Below are 18,425 nucleotides of genomic sequence, written 5' to 3'. Positions count from 1 at the left end.
CTCCTGATTAACATTGAGACCAGTTTATGTGTGTATTAAATCTTAGTACCTTTCAGAAAAGGAGGAAATCTTCGGATCTTTGTGATTTTCGGAGGCAGGCTGATTCTAGGAAGAGCTGATTACGACATGACTGTGTTTATTACAATATCACAATAAAGGCAAACAATAATAAGCGCATCATTTTAAAGATTAAATTCATATAAACATAAGAATCAGTGCTACCTGTCTTTTTGGGCTTTTCAGCTGTCTTTAGAGTCTTTACAGTCCTCACAGTTTCCCGATCTGAAAATGAACATAAGGGATAAAAAAAAGAAAATTGATAAATTATCTCTGAATCAAAAAGCTTAATTAAAGTTGCAACTTCATATCCAAGTGATGCAAATTATTATAATTTTACAGGGTGAGATAATATTGTTCCCTGAATTATTCCCCTGTAGAGCTTATGGGAGGTTACTGTGAAACATAATAATGACTTAAACTTTGTCTCTTGGGAGTTTTGCAGGTAACGTCAGTGAGTATATCTTAAATAGGAACTTTTTATTTGTTTTTTTTACCATTACCTTTTCTCCTTCTCACAGCAGAAACTCTCTTGGGAGCATCTGAAAATATAAACAAAGCTAAAGCTACAAACTGGAGGAGGAACACAGAGGCTTGTGAAGAGTTACGTACTTATGACACTGCATGCAGCACACAACATGATGCATATCTGCAGAATACAGGTTTATGTTCCAGCATAATCAACATTTATAAACTACAGTTTAAAAATGTTGATTAAAGTGGAAGAATCAAACAAAAATGAGTATAATGTCTACCCTTTATTAAAATGCTTTTTTTGTATTGTTTATATGACACAATGCAATAAGATGTGATATTATCATCACACCCTCCTTCTAAATAATGTATTATTTATACAGTAGAGTTGTTTTTATGCACCTGACTGTGAGGTAAGAAAAACAAAGAGACTCCAGCTCAAATCTCATATGGGATCACTTTTAGGTTTTACATTGAGTTGCATTTTTATTTTCTGTGTCACACAAGGCTTTAAAAACAAACAAACAATCCACTTGGTTGATACACAGAGACTTAAATACATGATCTAAATGTTAAACATGTTTGGGTTCCAAGTTACACCCAGTTTCTTATGAGCACCATCACATATTCTACATTCTCTCTGTTGCACCATCTTTACATTAAAATTTAACTACAGCTTGCACAAAGAACATATTTAGTTTTTATCTTGTGGAGAACAGTGATGGTGCATTATGATGCAATATGATCTATAAATCCTCAACAGAAAAAAAACAAGCGTTTCACGTGTGTTGAATATGAACATTGAAATGATATATGGGATTTTTTCTGCTTTTAAGACTAAAAAATACTAAAAAAAAAATAATAGTTTTGATTCTGTATGCATCTGAAACAGTTAGAAAGTTAGAAAACTCAATTTGTTTTTTTGTCAAATTACTGAATGAATTAAAACTTGCACAAATGATCAATACAATTGCTGCTGTAGGAAAATAAAAGAAGTCTAGATACAATGTAATCGCATAAGATAAAACATGTGCTAAATGTTTTCTCACAAGGGTTTTTTTTAATCTATTGCCATATACTGTTATTAGATAATACAGTTTCCACCTCATTAAAATAACTTATTTTATATGAAATACACTTCATCATTTATTTCATTTGAAAACCTTAGGTACTTTAAAAAAACAGTACTTTAAATTCAACCACACAGTCTTTCACTGACACTGTGTTATAAGAAAAATGTACAGCAGACATTATGAAACCATCACAGACCTTTTGCCTTAGCAGTCTTAGTGGGAGACTCTTTGGTCTTTGCAGAGTGCATACAGGGACACACTGGAATCACAAAGCATAAAATTAATGTTACCCTGACAAACAAATATGACAAAGCATTTATAATTCTCCTCAGGTTCTGACCTGTGGGCTCTGTCTTTGGCGCTGTCTCCTCTGGTCCAGGAACAGGTTTGATCACATCCACCGATGCCTTCTCATCCTCATCTTCGTCTTCATCATACTCCTCTTTCTTGTCTTCTTGTTCATCTACAGATTTCTCAGGTTTAGAAATTGGCTCTTCATCTTTGCCCTCATCCTTCTCCTCTGGAGCTGCAGGCCGGGTGGTGCCTGTAAAAGCAGAAAGTGGCTCTATCATAGAATCATGTCACACAACAAGGAAAAAACGAAAGGATTTGAGGTTTTCTACTCTGTTAAGGGCAACAAAGCAATTAAAGAAATTTGAGCAGGATAGACTCTTGACTTTCAGGAACAATATGTGTGATGAAATAAAATAAGCTACAGTCAATTTAAACTTACCACCTTCTACAGAGATTCCAATGACATTTCAGTGTTTTTTATAAGCTGTAAATTGGCCTCTCAATCTGTCCACTCTTGCATATTTTTTAAGGTGGACAAGCACTGATAGTGTTGCCTGCTTAGGGCAGAAATAAATGTATAATGGTAAAACATTTAAATAAAATAGATGCTTTTTACTGCCTACAAAAGGTATACTATTAACAATATTTGTAGAGGTAATTGCAAAAGAATTTGAAAAATTAATGAACAAAACTTCTTATAAATTTACTGGCCATGTAACCTTAATTTGACACACATAGCTTTGATGCTTTTGAATCCAATTTATCTGTTTCTCTAAGTTTGACTGACCTGTAGGTGGCAGTGCGAAGTCACAGATTTCACAGTCACACCTGACATACTGCCCACTCTTTAATAAATATGTTGTTGTTGCTTATTATTTGTCTTATTTGCATCTCCTTTAATAAGATGCTACCTTTTTAAATTATTATTATTAGTGTTGCCTTCTATTCCTACTATCAGGAATACATATATTCCGGTTTCATTGCACATTAACAGGTTTTAGAAACAATATTGAACACATTTATGAATCCTTTGCACCACAACAGCTGTTTGATACAAACCTGTTTCTTTTGTTTCTGCGTCTTCAGTCTTTCCTTCATCTTCAGCCTCTTCGAGCTCATCCCCTTCTTCATGGTCTTCATCAGTCTTTGCTGCCTCCTCCTGGACAGTTAATGTTCCTGCAGCAGCAGCTATAAAAACACAGAACACAATATACTATGACAACTGTGTATTTAAAGCATGAAATATGAAAAATCACCTTTCCTGTGCTGCTTCTAGCTCATTTTTGTCCATCCTTCTTGTGTTTATAAGAACTAAATGTAAAAAATAAAGTTGTACAATACCTGCCATCAAGATTTCACTAACACCATCATCTTCTTCATCTTCATCCTCATCTTCTTCATCCTCCTCATCTAAAGAGCTTGTATCAACATCCTTATCATCAGTTGTGTCATAAGAGTCACTCAGAATTGTTTCTCCAGTGGAGTCCTCATCCGTTTCAAAGGAAATGTCATCCTCATCATCTTCATCACCTAAGACGCCGCTGTCTGTGCTCGTAAAGGGAGGAATGCCAGCTTCCTCCTCCTCTTCCTCTTTGTCATCATCAGGGATGCCCTCTTCAGTGACATCAGGTTTGTCTTGAGCATCTTTGTGTTTAAGGTCTTCAAGGATGTCTTTGTCAAAGTCCAGGTCAAGGTCATCATCTTTAAGGTCTTCTTCATCATCTTCATCATCTGCAAAGTGTTCGGAGGATGCAACAGAGATGTCCTCGTCTGATTGGTCCAGCTCCTCATCATCTTCCTCCTCGACTGTGTCTTCTACAGTTTTTATGTCTTCTTCCAAGTCTTCATCTTCAGCAGGAAGTGGAGAAAGATCTTCTTCATCTTCATCTTCTTCCTCTGCCAGTTTGTGATCAATATCTTCCTCATCCTCACTACCAGCTACAATAGGAGGAAGATCCAGGTCATCGCTAGTGTCTTCTGCAATGACATCATCACTATCAGTAACACCCTCAGCTAGTCTATCATCTTCATCATCTTCTTCATCATCCTCCAGCTCGTCCTCTCCCTCTTCCTCTTCACTGGAAAGAAGTTGATCGTCACTGGTTTCATCTTCATCCTGTTCTTCTTTGTCTTTTTCATCATCTTCTTCGGGTAAAGTTACCTCTTCGTCACTGTCTGTCACCCCAACAGGAACATCGGACTCAGAATCAGGAGATACAGCCGACTCTTCATCCTCAGAAGTGGAAATGGGTTCAGGAGAAACTTCATCATCCTCCTCCTCTTCCTCATCCTCCAGTTCTTCGCCTTCCTCCTCTTCCTCATCCTCCAGTTCTTCGCCTTCCTGCTCTTCATCTCCTTTGGCCTCTTCCTCCTCCCCCTCCTCTTCTTCCTCATCCTCCAGTTCTTCGCCTTCCTCCTCTTCCTCATCCTCCAGTTCTTCGCCTTCCTGCTCTTCATCTCCTTTGGCCTCTTCCTCCTCCCCCTCCTCCTCCTCCTCCAATTCCTCCTCCTCCTCATCTACTTCTTCTTCCTCCTCATATTCCTCCTCTTCATCATATTCATCTCCATACTCCTCATCATACTCCTCCTCTTCCTCATATTCATCTCCATACTCCTCCTCCTCTTCCTCATATTCCCCTTCTTCCTCCTCCTCTTCGTCCTCCCCAGCCTCCTCTCCTTCATCTCCTTCTTCTCCCTCTGCCTCTCCCTCCCCCTTTTCATCCTCCAGAACTTCAGTCATTGGTGGTTGCTTTTGTGCTTGCATTCCTATGACTATAAAAAATTAAATGGGTTAATCAAATTAAGAGAGCAGTAAAAAGTAAAAATCCCGCAATTTCTCTTTGAATAATATTGTATTAACACAAAAATGGTAAAATTCAAGTGTCACACTTATCAGTGTGACCCATTGGGATGCTAGATTTTCACTACACATTACTATGGATTCATGATAACTATGACGTTGCTATACTGACAAAAAGTGATGATGGTTAAAATTAGTCTATTAAAATAGCAATAATAAAAGTAGAAATAATTAAAATGAGTCAATAATAATAATAATAATTTTGTAAAAGTCAGTGATATATTAATTTTGTACACAAACTATCTTAAAGCTTAAGGAACTATTGTTATTTTTTTGTATATTTTCATTAGTTTTTATTTTTTCATTTCTTTTTGTTAGAGTTTGCTTGTTTCAGTGTTATTATTTGAAATTGTTTAGGTTTAGCTGAGTTTTTATTCGTTTATTTACAATCTGCTTGTTTATGATCATTACAAAATGGTAGTTCTTGGTCAGGTGCAAAATTGAAATTCAGAATAGCTATTACAACACTTTCTCTCTATTTCTTTCACAGTACATTTGACTTGTGGGGTTTTTTTTTCGAAGGCATTTTAAAAAATTCAGTTTATTTAAATATATTTTCACACTTAGTTTTAGTTTTCAGTCTGGATTTAGTTAAGCATAAACGTCAGTGACTCAATCAGGCCAGCCTGTAAGTCAAGGCACAGGGTAGGGTAAATTAGTGCACCCATGAGCGCACCTCAACGAAGTGGCTACATTGTGTTAGCTCAAATGCTCAAAGGCCAAAAAAAGCTGGAAGAGCAGCACTAAAGGCAGGCTACAAATCAGTAAGCCCCCAGCTGTGTACCCATCTCCACTGCCTCACTTAACAAGGTAACACCGGCCAAACTGCTGCTACATGAATGAATCAGACTAATTTAGCCAGTTTGTTGTGGTTAGTAACTTAATCCACGTGTGAGAGAATTTATTTCAGCAACAGAAAAGTGAATTCCTAACAGGCAGTGACCTTACTCAGTCATAGAGTTTAAGTAAGCTAAGGCTGCAGTTGTTGCTGAAAGAGAAGAATAAGTCTGTAAGAAAACGTCCGTAACCGTAAATGTAGTGCAGATAGATGGTTCACTGCCTCATATGCATGGTTTGGCACAGTTCTTTTTTTTTAAAAAAAGGTAAAGGCATGGAGTAAAATTACACTGAAAACGGGGATTAAGGAGAACCCAATATCGGTGATGGGCGTGATAAGTATTCCATTAATCTAAATGAAGTATTTAGCAGTAAAATTGGCAACAAAGTAAAAATGAGAGTTACAGACCTTTAGTTCGTGATGGTAGAAATTCTCCTGCAGCACAGAAAAAAAAATGATATATGTAATTAAAGAATTTAAAAACCAAATGTTTCACTCTTAGTACAATTAGTATACCAATTCACAGACACATTTAGTGGAAATTAAGGAGCTCAGTTGTGGCAATTAGCATCAGTTGGTTGCAAGTTAGATGCAAACAATCCTACAATCAGAAGAGCTGCTTGAATCAGTGCAACTAAAAAAAGGAGAGAAGTAAGATTCTGCTTTTAGTTGACTATTATGATTTTCTTTTGTTTCCATCATTAGTCTGTTATTAGGTGTGAGAACTGAACTTATCATTATTTCATTAAGTTTCATAAGAACATTCTCAGAAATGTATTAATATTGAATACCTTCTGTTTTCTTACTTTTCACCTCCACTTCATCATCCACATCATCCAACCAACTTGAATCTTTGAGATGGTTCATAGATATAGTCAACTTGGATATAACACCATTTCAGCAAACATGATTCTGTCCCTGCTGGCATCTTTATTCAGGCATGTCTACGAATACCTTCCAACAAACTTTCTTTAAACTTAAATATTTCAGTAAACTATGTCTGTAAAATATGAAGCTTATGCAATGACGTCTGTTGTATCTTCTATTAATACAACAAATCAAAACTTCTAGAAAAAAAAATAATTTTTTTTTTCAGAGACACATTAAAAAAAACTTGCAGTACATGTGTTGTTCATTGTAAAGAAACACATTAGTCAAAGCAGTAGCATGCCCCCAGAAACTGCCATTTCAGAGTTTTGATTTTTCATACGTAATGACAGCTGAAATTACTTTTCCTGGAGGGGGTTTATGTTGGTAGAAGTCCACTTAAACCCCCCAGAGAATATATAATGCAGAGAACAACACATGTAAAGCAGCACAGTGAAAAAGAAGTGCAAAAAGCAGCAAGCAAGGCTTTTCAGTTCAAATTCTACAGCTGGATGATTTAAATGGGATATGCACTCAAAAGCAGAATTAGTACAAACCTTTTTTTCTGACTGCATATAGAGTTCCTGGAAAAGAAGAGAGAAAAGTGAAAACTAGCATATCATCAGATAAATTGCAGTCACAGAATTTGAATATGTTCATAAAGTCATGAACCTTCATCGTCGTCTGGAGCAATTAAGTTGGCAGCAAATTTCACTATTCCTGTGATTATGTTTGATGATTCATCCACGGCATCGTTTACCGCCTTCATGGGGTCTGAGCTGATCTTGCTGAGGCCTCCTGATGGAGCATGAACATGAATACAGGCACACAAACAAAAAGATGTTTTAGTTACTCGTGAAGTTTGACTGGAGTTGTTCACCTGCTTGTTTTTGTACCAAGCCCAACAATTAAGAGTTCCTCAACTCTTATTGTCACATTTCCTCAATACAGACAAAGCTATCAAATCAAATCAAATCAAATCACTTTTTATTGTCACATCACATGTGCAGGCACACTGGCACAGCACATGCGAGTGAAATTCTTGTGTGCGAGCCCCACAAGCAACAGAGATGTGCAAACACAACAACACAAACGAGCAAAATACAAGAATGGCCAACCTGAAACTAATAAATATATGTACAATATATAATAGTGTATGCATTTCTGGATGTGTATACTAAATATTTTCCTACGTGTGTGTGTGTGTGTGTGTGTGTGTGTGTGTGTGTGTGTGTGTGTGTGTGTGTGTATACACATTTTTACAAATTAAATAGTAAAAAAATAAAATAAAATAATAATAATAATAATAAAATATATAAAATATACAGAGTTGAACATCATGCTTTCTCATTCCTCTAGAGTGAGGAAATGAGAAAGCATGATGTTCAAACTGGGATGGGGCAACAGGAGCTTAACTTGAAAGGCAGAAATCTGCATTTCAGGAGTTTTTCAATCTTCAATTACAAAGAACAGTAACCGACATTCCAGTTGAACCATCACAAAGGGCTGCAAATATAGAGCATATTGCTGTGCAAAGAGCATTTAAAAATCATATTGACTGTCTTTCATCAAGTTGGTGTTCATAGTTTTAAAAGTCAGGCTAACAGGTTATTTTTCTTTTGTTCATATTTAAATATTTTTGTTTATCTTTGTTTGAACATCTGTATGTGAATCTGACATTGAATCTGCACATTAGAACTTGTGCAATAAATTCCTTCAAACTAAATTCAATTAAACTCAAAAGACTTGAATTTTCTGACTTGTTTGCAAGCCAATTTGATGAAAGAGGGACCTGCATTCCAAGTGGAAATACCACCAAAACATTGTTCATTTTGGAATTACCTAGATGAGCCTTATCAGATTTTGTTTAACTTGAAATAAAACAGAATTTATACCAAGTAAAGCTAAAATACGCACTGGGAAAAACAGAAATGCAGTGGAACACAGTTTGGTTTAAAATCCGAAGATTTCAGGAGAGCTTGAGTTTCTTACTCTGTAGACAGAGAACACTGATACTTGCAGTAAATAAATCAAGCATACCTGAATTTCAAATATTCAAAATAATTTTTGGAAACAGAAAATGTGTTACTTTTACAAATATTCTAATTTTTTTGAATAATAACAAAACAAATACCACCTAAGAAACCGAGCAGGAATTAGTCCACTTCACTTATAGAACCTCTTCTGACTACAAACTACTCTTAACATGACTGAACACCTAGAAAACAGACAGAATCAAGCATGAATGCAGTAATAGACAAAAAGCAGTCTTTAGCCTAATTTATCATCCCTCTACAGGTCCAACAAGGCTGTAAAGGACTTTCTAACATTGACAGCCAACATTACCAGTCAATGTTAGGGAGTTAGTAGCTGTTTTTATTAGTGCCCTTAGAAGAAGTGTCTGTTCTGACGATTTGGTAGCAGATATGGTGCCTTGCCTCTACGCCCTGAATCCTTAAAAACCCTCCTGGGTGGGTGACCTGGTTGGATGAAAAACACAGTGGCAATAAGTAAAGAATTTAAGTATAGTGATGAAGCAAAGGAAAACAAAGAAAGTGAAAGGAAAGGAAGGGTCGTGTAAGGTGAAGTATTTGTGTTGACATTAAGGTTATTTTAAACTAAACTAAAACAAAAAACTGAAAATGGAACAAATTAACTAAAATTAAAGTAAAGGCATTGGAGTAGAAATAAAAATTAATTTAAAAAAACTAGACATAATTTTTTTTTTCACTGTAAAATTGTCAGTGCCACAATTTTAAGTTGAATTGAGGGTTAAAAACATAATTGATTAACAATACTGTGAATTGGGGAAATTGGTTGGGTACTACTGCTGCTACTATCCCAGATTCTTTTGCGTATGAGCGTTGGGTTAGAACACAGCTTAAATTAATAGATTTACAAGCATTGCTTTTTAATATAGTGATGACAAAATGACCCAATGCTTGTTATTTGGTGGTGTTACTGTTACATATGAACATATGAAGAAATTAAACTAGCAAGCTTTATACCAGTTGTTCATAATTGCAGACATCTAACAGTGTGTGGTAAGTAAATGCATTCAAATAAAATCAGAGTTTAAAAAAAATGCTTCAAACAACAGAAGTATCGGAAAACTGTGAAACGACTTTATCAGCATAATCTTTTGTCCTTCCCATGGAAGCTCATTCACTCATAGCGGTATGAAGGTTCATGAGATTTTACAAATGATAAACACTGAAGGCACGTCCAACCAGATTAACAACATATTCACACACCTTGAGGTACATGTTGTTGCTATTATTAAACTAGCCTTATCTTTGGTTTAAGATGCCAAAGATCGTTTGTGTAAATATGAAATGAGCTTCATCTCACGATAAACCTTATGGCCTGTTGAACAAAAAAGTTGAACAATAAACAATAAATGCAAATATAGATTGCAATAAAAACTTTGACCTAGTGCAGATAAGGCACCCAGGTACTGTTGGGTTCCCTTTTTTTTTTTTAATGAGGCAAGACGAATAAACTCAAAGTATAAGTTTTCAAAATTTACAGAGCAGTTGAAGGTTGAGGTTAAAACCACGTGCCAACCAGACAAAGGGCATCACACCAAAACAGTAAACACTTTTATTATGAGACACATGAACAGAACATTAACACGATCGGTTAAAAAGTTAGGGAGTAGCTGTAGTTTAGACTTGGCTTTTCCCTTATTTGGGACTTGGTCTGGCTCTTGGCTCATCTTACATCTCCTGGATTGGAGAGCTCCCTGTAATGAGAAGAACTACAACGCTGCCCTACCTGCACAAACAGACACCAGAATTTATGACCTCCAGTACTTTTCTAGACCAAGCTTGTGTTGTGTGGGTGTGCCATCATCTTTCAACACTCAACTCTATATTGGCAGCAAAACATAATGTATAATAACAGATGAAACATAAATGTATGAAAAAAATGAGGTAATTGTGGAATACAAAATAATGAGGTATATTTGCATTAAAGTTAAAAAGTAAATTCTTCACAGTATACTGGTTCTCAGGGTCATGCTTAATTATTTGTTATTAGTTATTTGGCACAGCATACTATAGGTGAACCTATGTAATGAGACATAATTTCTCTAATTTGCTCATATACTGCTTAGAAATTTCCCTCTTTATCACTCCAAAGTGAATACAGTTATTGCAGCTGCTTTGGTCAAACCAGTCCCATTTGGTTGTTCATTGATTGACTTCCTGCATTAGCAAGTTTACCCTCAAAATATCATTTTCAACTCCACAGGAAACTGAAAGGCTGCTGATACTGTACCTGAAATGGTCTTGTAGTCCATTAGATCAAACATAATGACGAACACACAAGACCAAGTAATGATAAGAGCCAGAACCAAGATCCAGGCCAGCGGGGAGCTGAAAGTAGAGTAAAAGTCATCTGTAAAAGATTTCTTCAACACCCGCAGAGGTGGTGCCCCAGCGTCTCCGTTCTTGTGATCGAGGACCATGGTTGTAGTGGTCGATGTTCGTGCTAATGAACAAAATATCAGAAACTTTGGTTAGTAAAATATGCACAGCACCTTTTTAATTTTTTTTATCCCTAATATTCTAAGAAAATTTGTAAAATCAGAAGCTATGAAAACAAAACCCATTGCTTTATTTAAATACACATTACAAAAACTCTTCACTAGGAGCTACTGTTGGTGCAGTTACAGCCTGGTTTGCCACTTATAGCAGAGGTGAGAAATAAAAAAAGTACAAATACTTTGTTACTGTACTTCAGGTTTAAACTATTTGAGGGAAATTTATTTTTCTTAGCATGTACATCTTCAAAGATCAAAGCAATGTAAGCCTATATAAAGGAAACAATGATGCACAAAACAGTCTGACTGGCTGAAATGGCATTTTTGGTGCAGATGTCTTAAAGTTTTGGTCGTGAAACTTCAGCACAAAGAGAGTAATGGCTGGGAGCCTGGTTTCTCCAGCTTCCTCCCACAGTCCCAAGCTTTTTGTTTGCAAGTATAACAAGCAATTCTAATTTGGCCAAAGGTCTGAATGTGAGATTGAATGGTTGCCTCTGTGTGTTGGCCAGCATAGAGCAAAGTGTTCATGGTTTACCTTGGCTGTCCCCTAGGAAGGTTTGATTTGCTCCGGTCCTGTACGATTCAGATATGAGTGGGACAAAAGTCATCCTGGATGTTGATACTGATGTGGAGTGGGTAATGTGTTAGAAATAAAAGAATGCCATCTTGTTTGATCTAAATTGTCAAACTACAGAATGCTGACTTTAAAAAACATCCTGAAAAACCAAAATTTTAAAAAATGATATAAATGGCCTGTATTTGTATAGCGCTTTTACTAGTCCCGCCTAGGGACCCCAAAGCGCTTTACACACCCAGTCATCCACCCATTCACCCATTCACACACTGGTGGAGGCAAGCTACAGTCGTAGCCACAGCTGCCCTGGGGTAGACTGACAGAAGCGAGGCTGCCATATCGCGCCATCGGCCCAACACCAGTAGGTGAAGTGTCTTGCCTAAGGACACAAGGACCGAGACTGTCCGAGCCAGGGCTCGAACCCGGCAACCTTCCGATTACAAGGCGAACTCCCAACTCTTGAGCCACGGTCGCCCTAGCTGCTAGTGAAGAGTTTTTGATATGGCAGGCTAGTCCATTTTGACGAAATTTCGGTGAAGCAACACAAATCAGTACTGAGTAGACTTATGCCTAACACATGCTTCTATATGTTTCTGACAATGTCAGAGCATGCACCTAATGAGATGATGTATGTTGTCCTGGGGGATCTCTCAGATCTGAACCAGGGTATTACTGAGCTCCTAGACAGGCTGAAGTGCAACATGGTGGCATCAGATGGACTAAAACATAATGTCCCACAGGTGTTCTCTTGGATTTAGGTCAGGCAAGCATGGGGGCCAGTGCCTATGCTAGGCACTTTCTGCAGTCTTGCCACATTAGGCCGGGCGTTACTGTGCATCAGGAGAACCCATTGCATGAGCATTGAATCTAACATTGGTGATACCTAATGGCAATCAGGGTGCTGTTGCCTGTGAAGGTCTGTTTGTCCCTTGATATCCCGACGATAACTCACTAGAGGACATTGGGCCTTCAGGCCACCCTCATAAAGTCTGTTTCACACCAGTGATCTGCTGGGTGTCATTTTGTAGCTCTGGCAGTGCTCATCCTATTTCTCTTTGTACAAAAGAGCAGATACCAGTCCTGCTGCTGGGTTAAGGACCTTCTACGACCCTGTTTAGCTCTCCTAGAGTAACTGTCTGTCTCTTGGAATCTCCTCCATGTACTTGAGACAGAGCTGGAAGACAAACCAAACTTTCTGGCAATGGCATGTATTGACATGTCATCCTGGAGGAGCTATGCAACCTCTGTAGGGTCTAGGTATCAGCTCATGTGACCAGTGGTGACACTGACCTTAGCAAAACTAGTAAAAAATTATTCCTGTTTTGGGGTTGTGTCATTGTTGCCACTTATGCACACCTGTAGGCATTTTTATTGACACCTAATCAGCTTAAACTGACCAACTGACCACCTCAATATGCCAAGAAATTGGACTGACTTGGTTCTATACTCTGAGAGTGTTCATTTAAATGTTTTGAGCACTGTATAAAATAAACTAACTAGCCTTAGTTTTTCATTATTCAGCCACAGTTAGTGTTAATGTTTAAATTCCGATTGGTCTTTCATCCTATGACAGCTGAGATAGGCTCCAGCTCCCATGTCATCCTCAAGTGGAAAGTGGAAAGAAAGTGGATGAATGATTGATGGATACTTTTAGTTTATCCTGTAAGTGAGCAGTTACCATCCATGCCCATATGGTTTATTTAGACTCACTAACCAAGTATTGTTAGTGTAGATTTCTTAATCTGGATTTTTGTGTGTTTTCATTTATGTTTTTTCTAATGTATTGCTTTGCTTGGGCTCTGCTTCATACAACAGTGCAGCATAAAGAGTTTGCTTTGTCTCATAACACCAGTCACCATCCAGTTGTTCATATGTCTGTGGGTGTATTAAGCTTAGACCACCTGTTGACTCTCTTCAGCTCAGTGTTGGCAGCTACTGTGGGATACTCTCTTACTGCTGACTCAAACAGCTTAGCAGGACTCTAAACACACATAGAGCAATTAGGTTAGAGGGAGGTGTGTGTGTGTGTGTGTGTGTGTGTTTGATTTTTACTGGTCTTTTCAAAACATGAATAACAAGTTGTGGAGCCTGTTGTGAGATGACTGTAATGACACCATTGAGTTGTTGTAGTTTAAACTGCGAGTAAATGTTCTCTAAAATGTCAATGGACGTATTTTATAGCAGTCATTTCTCTACCCAGGATTTTTCAACTCTCTCTCTGCTCACAAAGTTTTCAGTCAGCACTAAAGAGCAGCCATCAACATTATAATAGAGTTCTATTTTTAACCTATTCCATAATTGGCCATTTATATGGTTTAACCAACATTTTTCTTTATCAAGAAATCGCAAAATAGCTTACACGCACGCACGCACACACACACACACACACTCACACAACCCCGTTCAGCTATCTTAGTGAGGACCTTCATTGACATAATGCTTTCCCTAGCCCCTTACCCTAACCCTAAAAATGAATGCCTAACCCTAACCCTTACCCTATACCTAACCATAACCTAATTTTAACCCTGACACTAAAATCACATTTTGAGCCTAAAAATGCCTTTAAATGCCTTCAAATTTGTGAGGACCAGGTTGTGTGTCCTCACAAGTGACTGTTGGTTCTCACAAGATAGCTAGACAGGAACACACACACACACAAGTGCCTGTTCAAAGCCAGGAAAACCCCTGCCACCTGTAATATTAATAACCACTGATACAGAACCTTCAGCAATACTGCCTGTGCTATGAATGTCTACATCTTTGTTTTCAAATAATATTTGTCCTGGGTTTGTCAGTCCATCCACACGCCTAGTTGAAAGTATATGGACAATTAGTGACCACACTACAATCAAACTGGGCACTCAGAAATGGGATAGATATCTTAATAGTGCTAGATATATTTGATCACAAATTATGTAGTTTAGAGGTTGATGTAGTGTCTTGTAGCAATATTCCAAAGTTCACAGACTAATAATACAAATTACTCTGTTACAGAACTTTAACCTGCTTTATACTTTTCTCTGTAGCAATGGAAACAACTAACTGAATATGGCCTACATTAGGCCTTGATAATTTCAGAAATCTTTACAAAGTTAGAATTTTTGGTGTAAATCTGCAGTTGTAGCTGCCCAAAGTCTTCAACTGATACACAGGCTTCTGACTGGCTATACTGTAGGTGTATTGACAATAGTAATTCTTTGAGAGCCTTCCTTCTTTTTTCCAGGCTTTTATGGATAGATTTGACCATGCACTGCAGTTCACTGATGATGTGTAGTTCAGCACTGTGGTCCAAATCCAACTTATAAACAATTAATCATGAATTTGACAAGAGATCCCTGTGTACTTGTACTTCTATTTTGTCTATCTTTTATTTTCTATCTATCTTTTTAAACAGTTTCATGTATTCATTTTACCAGTCTGTGAGCTCCTATTTTAACAAAACCCTCAATGCAGACATTGTAACACGTGCAAGACAATAAAGACCATTTTTGGAATTTAGTACTGGAAATAAAAACATTAATAGCATGTGAATATGTCCTTCCCCTTTGGACTTGATATTTTCCTTGACCACTGTTTTCAAAACTCAACTCTAAATGGTGTGACCATCCATCCATGTATGATTCCTCCTTTTATGGCTGACCTGCCTCCATGCTGTGGATGACATTTCTGCCATTGCTCTCACAGGGTATCCATGACAGCTGAGCTCAGAGCAGTCATTAGGAGCTAGTGGAGCCAGAATGCAGGGAAGTGTTGTCATAACATTTCAGTAATGAGTGCACAGAACTGAACTAAACACAGCAGAGACCTTTTAACATCCGGATGGTTGAGCCTGATAAGTGTTATAAATCAGGTTAGAAATTTGATTCCAACATAACCTACAACAACATTCAGGTGTCAAATTCTCAATATTACAACAGAGAAAGCAAACAGGTTGTTTGCTTGGTTTACAGACTCTATTATTTGTAATATTTATGTGGAAAATAACAGTATACTAGTATACAAGTATACTAAACAACTGGAATTCTTTCCACCCAGTGGTTTCTAATTTTACTGAAAGTGACAGAGAGACTACTTCTCCGCTTTGCCTCACAGCCATGACATTAATTCCCCAACTATGAAGCATCTCCACAGCAAGTTCTTTGTAAACTCTTCTGACTGAAATTGAAAGAAGCATTGTTGCACCTGAGTATGTTATATTTCAATACAAATCTTTTCTTTTTTCATTTCTAAATGCTTAGCTGTTCCAGTCTTTCACACATACAGGTCTTCTTAGTCTTGTAAGAAGCACCATTCCAAAGGATTCCAAAGGGGAATGTAACTAAGCCTTTTTCCATAATTTATTTTCTTCTGAAAAAGAAAAAGAATTATAAGATAACTGGCTGTCTTGACAGAAGCATTTAAATTAGGAAATAATCTTATTATTCCTAATATCATTGGTAATAATTACACCCTAATAGCTTAGATATTAGGAATAATCTAGGCATTAAAGAGGCAAGGTACACCCTTGACAGCGTGACACTCTTTCACTTGGATAACACATCGACACAGACCCATTCATGCTCACATGGCCAGTTAAGAATCACCTATTAACTTAAAGTGGGTTCCCTCTGTGTACTCTGTCTTTGGACGGTGAGAGAAAGCCAGAGTACACAGAGGGAACCCGCAGGGGCAACATGTAAATTCTTATAATTAGGAATGAGAACATTAAAAAAAAGTGTGGACACTAAGAAACTGAATTTTAAAGCATGAATGTTCGTTCATGATTATTGGAAGTATTAGTTTGACAAATAAATACTAAAGTTTCCTGAAGCTTTTAGCATATGTAAAAGGCTTTCATTGGCACTTGTCATGTTCATCTACATCCACTAATTAACATCATAAAATGTGACTGACTATTTGAGAAAAGCATAAGTGGACCATAAAATTATAGTTTTGTTTTTTCCAACATAATTCTTAACGTGAAGATAATCAGCTCTTTATACTGTCATTTCAGCTGTCATTTCAATAACAATAATCATCTCATTAGCATAAGTATGTGTGTGTACACCCACACAGCAGCTTTTAGCTGATTAGCTGCTTTTCTTTGTGGTTTAAGGCTGAGAGCAAAAAAAAAAGGCTGAGAGCAAACATACATATGTATGTTTGTCCTACTGTAGTCTGTCAAAATCTCCTCTTTGAAAAAGGCCTTTCATAGAGCTGCAAAGGTTAGCCCTGCCAAAAATTGCATATTATTTGTCTAACATTTGACGTTTTTTGTCTTCCTATCTGTGGGTGGTCTTTTGTAATTGCTGAACAATCAGAGGAATCATCTACCATACAATGACATTTTTTTTGTTTTTGTTTTTTTCCCACAACATCACGATCCCAGAGCACTCAGCAACATCGGATGCTATATTTGTAAATGTGCTTCCTTACATAGGATATGTCAGAAAATCATATTTTTTTTATTTTACACATCCACATGTCAACTCAAAGATAACATCCTATCAAGACTGGGAGTCCACTTACTCATACAAATCACTTTCTTGCATACAGACAAATGTCTGTAGCAGTGATTGGCTTACTGTGCCCACAGTTTTCACTGGGACAGTGTGTTATTTTTTCCCCAAGAATTTCACAATGTGAGTTCAGTCAACATAGAATACTGAATGGACTTCAAAGTATGGATTTGGATAGTCATTTCATTTACTGTTGTCCTGATTTACTATTAAGTTGAAACATTTAACATCAATTTATCTTTGATGACTCAAATGACTTTATTTACTTAAAATCTTCAGTGGGGAAATGAACTGCTGCTAATAGCTGCTATTTAGCTGCTAATGATGGACTAGAGCTAAATAATATGGTTTTACTTCATTTTCAATTCTGTGTCTGTGTTGAATTGAGTAGCTGTGGTACCATCTTTTGTCAACTAAAACAATGAAGCATTTTAAATTGCCCAAACAAACTGCACCAGATTAGAGCCCATGACTGTCTTCTTTTCTATCACAGTGTTGCTGAGGCTCATTGGTACTGTAGTATTTAGACCCAGCTGTCATGCTACAGTGACAAGGAATGGTTTTGAAGTAATTAAAACTGGTGGGCATCTTATGAACTTGACGGTGCACAAATGCCAAATGTCTGTTCAAAGATCCTCTTGTCTCATTTTCTTTATGCCAGGCAAAAACTTGTAAAATGGTGTCACAACATCAGCTGATATGCAACAGCAGGAACAGTGTTGATGCTGACTGATCCTATACTGCACAGTCGGTGTCATGGGGATCTGAAGCTGCATTACAAATAGCAGATACATGATAGCAGAATATTTTTAGATACTTCTAATCATGAAATTCTCCTACACACCACTTAGCACAACATCAGAAGGTCTGTGTGCAAAACAGACGTACAGTGCTCCGCAGAATTTCATATAAAATGATAAGAGGCATATTTTAGGCAAGAAGTTGTTGAAATGGTCAAAGTCAAAGAGTAACCAAGGTGATACTTTACCTTCAGCTGCTTCGGTCATGGTTTCAAAATAAATATTCTGTTACAAAACTTAAATCCTTTATGGAGATTTTGTTGCCATGAAAACAAATACTTGTGGTAAATCCTTGGATCGTCTGCACAATTTAATCCCAGTGTTTAATTCCAATCCAGCAACGTCATCCAAAAGGTTTGTGATAAATGGGAATATGAAAAAATTAAACCAGAGGCCACCACCAGAAACCCTACACCCCTTTGTCCATTCTCAGGATTTAATCCTGCACTATATTTCCAGGCATCAGAAAGTTTTAATGAGTCTTGGTTTAGAAAGTCTTGAAAGCTGACTTCTGTCCCAGTGGATCAGGCTGGGGAGACAGACA

At 37.2% G+C, this 18,425-nt stretch overlaps 1 protein-coding gene across 4 annotated transcripts in view; it reads right to left on the bottom strand.

The window, feature by feature from the left end:
* LOC146617515 (uncharacterized) overlaps positions 1 to 18,425 on the bottom strand; it is a 28,220-nt gene extending 9,795 nt beyond the window's left edge. For 2 of the 4 annotated variants that reach the window (XM_085372168.1, XM_085372171.1), the window contains exons 1-13: positions 18,070 to 18,425; positions 10,745 to 10,957; positions 8,902 to 8,943; positions 7,136 to 7,261; positions 7,021 to 7,047; positions 6,005 to 6,031; positions 3,240 to 4,670; positions 2,958 to 3,086; positions 1,945 to 2,148; positions 1,801 to 1,863; positions 561 to 599; positions 223 to 282; positions 50 to 115 (exon numbers count right to left, since the gene is read on the bottom strand). In XM_085372168.1, coding sequence (XP_085228294.1) covers positions 50 to 115; positions 223 to 282; positions 561 to 599; positions 1,801 to 1,863; positions 1,945 to 2,148; positions 2,958 to 3,086; positions 3,240 to 4,670; positions 6,005 to 6,031; positions 7,021 to 7,047; positions 7,136 to 7,261; positions 8,902 to 8,943; positions 10,745 to 10,957; positions 18,070 to 18,088 — 2,446 coding nt within the window. In that variant the 5' untranslated portion in view covers positions 18,089 to 18,425. The remainder of the gene's footprint in view (positions 1 to 49; positions 116 to 222; positions 283 to 560; positions 600 to 1,800; positions 1,864 to 1,944; positions 2,149 to 2,957; positions 3,087 to 3,239; positions 4,671 to 6,004; positions 6,032 to 7,020; positions 7,048 to 7,135; positions 7,262 to 8,901; positions 8,944 to 10,744; positions 10,958 to 18,069) is intronic. The other 2 variants (XM_085372170.1, XM_085372172.1) reach the window with 2 other exon arrangements.

Source organism: Diplotaxodon limnothrissa, linkage group LG15 (genome assembly GCF_057381915.1).
Source record: "Diplotaxodon limnothrissa isolate DT_005_m linkage group LG15, D_limnothrissa_male_GT1.1, whole genome shotgun sequence".
NCBI lineage: Eukaryota > Metazoa > Chordata > Actinopteri > Cichliformes > Cichlidae > Diplotaxodon > Diplotaxodon limnothrissa.
The sequence above is the reverse complement of the archived record's forward strand: the minus strand, read 5'-3'. Positions and strand labels throughout refer to the sequence as shown.